The sequence below is a fragment of the Mastomys coucha genome, unplaced genomic scaffold (assembly GCF_008632895.1).
Source record: "Mastomys coucha isolate ucsf_1 unplaced genomic scaffold, UCSF_Mcou_1 pScaffold6, whole genome shotgun sequence".
Lineage (NCBI taxonomy): Eukaryota > Metazoa > Chordata > Mammalia > Rodentia > Muridae > Mastomys > Mastomys coucha.
This window is the reverse complement of record NW_022196912.1, coordinates 46,788,879-46,793,988: the sequence shown is the minus strand read 5'-3', so window position 1 is coordinate 46,793,988 and position 5,110 is coordinate 46,788,879. Positions and strand designations below refer to the sequence as shown.

The following is a 5,110-nucleotide window of genomic DNA, read 5'->3' as shown; positions in this document are numbered from 1 at the left end:
AAACCAGTGTGTGTTAGGTGATTGTCTCAGCCACAATAGACTAATAGCTCTTTGTGCTCATAGAACATTAAGTGGTATAAATTAGTTGAAAGAAGAATACCATTGTATCCATGCTTGAGTTCAGACTTTCTTCTTTTCTTTAAAAATGCCTATATATTTGATTTATTAATATTAAATATTATCAAAACACATTGCAGAAACCATCATTAAATCAGACCAACAAATGTCCTAAAAATATACTCCAAGAGCTGCCTTTTCTTCAGCTGTCCTCTTACAAGGGCCTTCTCACAGTCTCTAATATCTGCGCTCCCATCTTCCCCACAGCATGCCATCATGGCTAATAGATAAACCTTATAACAGAGTACTTTATTCCTAGGACAGCAGCAATTATGGATTGTTGGGATACACCAAACACACAGCTCTGGAGTCTCAGACGCCTACAATTGAAGGGTCCGTTCACCACCGGGGAAGTTTGCATCCTGTGGAGAAAACAGAGAAGAACCCTGAGTGAGCTCTCATCTGCAGTAACATGTACAACAAGGCACGGCCTCGCCTGTGCTTGCTTTTATGACGGCTCTATTATTTTAAAACATCTTTTGTGTTTTAAATTTTTGAAAAAAAATTTATGGAGAGATTTATCTGGCTTCTCTAAAGAAAAAAAAAAATCTCTCCCTATGAGCCTTTTCCTGGAATTTTGAAAGTTCTCTTTCCTCCAGTAGCTCATGGGATGGAATACTGACAGAGGCAGAGTTAGCTCCTCTAGAGATGAACAAGGAAACTAATAGCAAGATAGGCTGTCCACTGGAACACTTGAGGCAAACAAAGGCTGTTCTAAATACCATGAGCTCCAACAGGTCTGGGTGCTGACTGAGAAGCAGGGAAGCATGGCCTTAGTGCTTTGGGCTACTTGTTTACACTCTGTTCTGGAGACGACTGTAGAGTTTCCAGTGCAGACTGAAGAGATCCCAGTGTATCCCACAGAGGGGAACAGAGCGCCTGTCTTCCACATATGTGAGACTGTTTAGAGCTTCCACAGGTCCCCTTTCTTTACAAAGTGGAAATGTGAAGGTGTTTGTGATTATCTTAATTTTTGTCCAAAAATCAAGCAATGCTTATCTTTAACCATCCCAAAGGACAAGCTATCACTTTTTATGCTAATATTAAAACCAGCAATTTATATATTTTATTTTTAAAATGTCAGAAAAATCTAAGTTTCAGCAGATAATCCTTTGATAAATTGATGGACAGGATGGTCATTGAAAACTAGGAAATGGAAGGTCAATGCTCTGGATTTATACTCCGGGAAACACTGCTAAAATGGTCTATGCATGACTGTCCATCTCCTCATGTCCTGAGCTGGGGGTAGAGTGGATGGAATGAGAATCCTATGATTCTTTGTTTTCAGTTTGCAGTTACACTGTTTTCAGTTTTGACTAGCAAATGTTTTATTCCACTAGGTAAAAAATTTATAAACTTGCACTTTAATTCTGAATGTTTATATTATTATGTTTTATAAGTGTTTAACTAAGAAGACAAAACATTCATGAAAATCAGTGGTTCAACCTTTCTTATGCGGCCACCCTTTAGTACAGTTTGTCCCCCAAAGGGGACATGAGTCACAGGTTGACAATCTCTGATATAAATTATATTCCTATTCTTTCACTCACAATGCCACCCTTGTTTATCTCAAATATTCTGTAAAGTTACAAAGCCCCATTTCAACACAAATGCAAACTAGAAGAAAACCTGAGTTTACATTTGTTTTTGATTCTTTTATTCCGTAACTTTAGATACTCTAGGAATCGAGTTAGAACCGCAGAGGCATGCTCTGTAGTAAGCTTTGGTACTGGCCCCAGACTTGCTCTTTTTGGAGAACAGAGTCTAGAGGAAGTGAAGGGAGCTCAGAGCAAATTACCAACTCAATCAGCTGGAGACTGCCTGGGAATGTCACTTCACCATCCCAATGTTCCAGGCAACTCTGCAATGCTTACATAGCACAGGCGGCTTCGTGGGTGAAGCAGAGTAAAGTGATGAGGTAAGCTTCCTGTGGTGACTGCTAGAACCACCCAGAAGCTTTGAGAAGATCTGGGCAACTGTCTCCTGGGTTTTATTTCAGCTTATTTGTATGCCATCTCGTTACCTCACCATTATTTATATTCCAAGTTTATCTTACGGCAAAGGATGCTTTCTTACACATCATTCTAATAGGTAATTCTTCTCTTGGGTTTCATTCACAGAACAAAACTATACAGATTTTTGATGATACAGAAAGTAAAATACAGAAGATGAATGCCCTCTTGCTGTGCCCTTTTTTAAAATGTAGACAAAACAAGTCAGCCTTAATATGTGTGCACGTGGTCCTTTGCTGGTTCCCTCTGTCTATGCCACAACACCCACAGTGACACCATGGCACACCCTTGCCATCATGCACATAGCTCAGATTCAAGGACAATTTTGTGCAAATACAAATTGATATAGGTTTTTGTTTTTGTTGTCATTCTCTTTATTGTTATCACCTGTATAGATTTCCTGGGGATGCATACTAATATAATATGCAAATCTTCAATACATTATAAGGATGAACTTAAGTCTTGAGCCTTAAGAAAAGCTAACTCGTCCCTCCTTACTATTTTTACATCTGTGTAAATGGCCACTAAACAGTACTTTGGGGACTTCTGTTGTTCTTAAACACAGGTTGGCTGAGTCTAACCATCTTGGGGGTCTGTCCCCTGAGATTCCACATTCTATCGGGGTGTCTTCAGTTAGTATTTATCTCAATGCCAAAAAATGTAATGATTTTTAAAATTTTTTCATAGTAACTTGCTCTCAAAGGCAGAATGAAAAGAAAGAAAGCTGTTGAAATGTTTAAATGCTTTGTTCTTAAAGATATTCATATAAAAGTGTCTCCTCTTTCTTACTCCAAAGGAACATTCATAACAAATCAGAAGGAGCAGGGTGGGTAGCCTTAGCTCTTCATAACAGGCTGAGGATAGAGGAGCCTGTGGTTAAATCCTCGACCAGGTGCTTCTATTCCGTATTATCACCAGTGGAACAAACAAACAAATAAAATCACAGCAGTTTACATTGGGATACACAGTCTAGATCAGAGCCTTCAGTTCCGAAAATGGAAACTTTCAAAACAATTCAACTACAGATATTTTCATACTAAAGAGATATTAAGTTCTCAACAGTTCAAAGCCTGGGCGAGGACAGTGTCTGGAGTCTTCCTTACTGCTGGAAATGGGACATCAGGGTTTACCGGGAGCCAAGGATGCCCTGAGGACATCAGGAAGACCCACCAGGAGTCTGTCCAGGTGCGTAGTGGCCTAAAGCTCAGATGCTACTTTCAAAACAGGAAATGGCCGCAGTGTAAACCTGCAGCCAGGAAGCGTTTTGAACTTCAGGTTTCTTCCATTTTAACTACAATAAGGCGGCAGGGAGAGCATTAACTTAATGACCTTTCTGTGCACTCAGATTCAACACAAGGAGGGCACCTGGGTGCTTTCATACTGTAGGAGCTATATATTAACCATGAGCTGTGATTGGCCAGCACTCAGCGTAGCCAGCACTCATACACACAAACTCCACCTTCCAGCTTCCTGGCACTAACCTGGATCAGATGTCAATCAGGCAGGTTCCTGCAATTTCTGGCTGGGGGTTTCTTTGGCCTTCTTGCAGGTAAACAGCCACTTTATGATACGGGCGTTCCTTTCTACGACAGAGGTGGTGCTAGGCACCTGCTCCAGGAGCTCCTCTTCTTGCAAGCCGTCCTCGCTGTGCCTGGAGAAGCTACTATCAGAAGTAGCCATGCTCACGCTACGCACTTTGAGTGTAACACAGTCGGATCCAGCAGAGAAGTTCTCCCTCCCGAGAGCCTCCACTACGTCAGGGTCCAGGCCACAATACTGGAAGAAGGTGTCGGACTCAGCCCTGGCTATCGAGTAGCGGGAACTGAGGTCTGACTGAGAGCGCTGCAATCCTTTGCTACGCGACACTCGCAGCTCCACGCCGGAGCGTCCGATAGGAACCCTGGGAGCCACTTCAAAAGGCAAGGCTGGGGACTTCACCGCTACTACAGGGGCTGGAGGTGGTACCATCGAGGCTGGCCTAGCGGCTGCTGCCTGGCTCGACTTAGTCCAAGTGGCCTCTGTTTCCTTCCTCTTATCCTCATCAGCCACCCCGGTCGTCTCAGGGGCCACTGCCATTTTGTCCTTGCCAGACCCCTGGAAAAACTTCTTCATCAGTCCCACTCTGGAACAGTCTGCATCTGACCCTCGTACGAATTCACATTTCTGCCGATAGATGATCAATGAATCAGGTCTCAGAGGCTTTCGAGCGATAGCCCTGCGGGCTACAGGAGCTGGGGCAAGAGCCGAAGGGATCGGGTTGCGGTGCTGCACCCCTGGGGCCTCAGGGACCCTGTGTTCGGACACAGGACCCCGGCTAGATCCCAGCGTGCTGCGAACGTACTTGGCGCGGTCCGCTGCCAGTCTCTCCACAGCGCTCTTGTTCGTCGGCGGTGCGGTGAGAGTGCCCTCCGCTGCCCTGGGGTCCCCGAGAGGTGGCCGCATTCTGGCACGCGAGTCCAGGGTCGGCAGGGCGCGCATTCTTGCAGGACTCGAACCCACCAAGCTGGTGTCCAGTAGAGACTACTCCTGTTCCGGCGCCACCCTGCCCAAGTCGGTTCCGAAGTCCGCAGGGGGTGGAGAAACACGCCCTCCGGCCCCTCCGCCCAGATCCGGAGTTGGGGCGAGCCAGAGTGGCTGTGAAAGGTGAATCATTCCGGCGCCAGCTCGCTCCTCCCACCCAGGACTTGAACCTCCTACACCTGGTGGCCCCGCCCCTCACCTTTTGGTTTCCCAGGCCGACACACACAAACCCACCCCAGCCTCCTGTCAGGTGCCCCATCTCTTGCTTCCTACCTACTACATCCAAACACCCCTCGTCTCCAGCCAATATTCTCTCCTGTCTTACCCTCTCCTCCGACCCCGTCTGTACTCCCTCTGCTGGAAGGTGGGGAAATTTCCTTTTTTTTTTTTTAAGGCTGAAAGGGACCAAGTCTACTTGCTCAGCGGCCGGCATCTGAGGCTTCCTTCCAGCTGTCAGTCTT

The 5,110-nt window shown here is 45.6% G+C and overlaps 1 protein-coding gene across 1 annotated transcript; it reads right to left on the bottom strand.

Annotated features, from left to right (window-relative positions):
* Positions 1-310: 310 nt before the first annotated feature.
* On the bottom strand, positions 311-4,743 carry Fam110c (family with sequence similarity 110 member C). Its single transcript, XM_031356551.1, has 2 exons — positions 3,611-4,743; positions 311-479 (listed from the first exon to the last, which is right to left on the bottom strand). The coding sequence occupies exon 1, from the start codon at positions 4,605-4,607 to the stop codon at positions 3,627-3,629; it is 981 nt and encodes a 326-aa protein (XP_031212411.1). The 5' UTR covers positions 4,608-4,743; the 3' UTR covers positions 311-479; positions 3,611-3,626.
* Between the last annotated feature and the right edge of the window lie 367 nt (positions 4,744-5,110).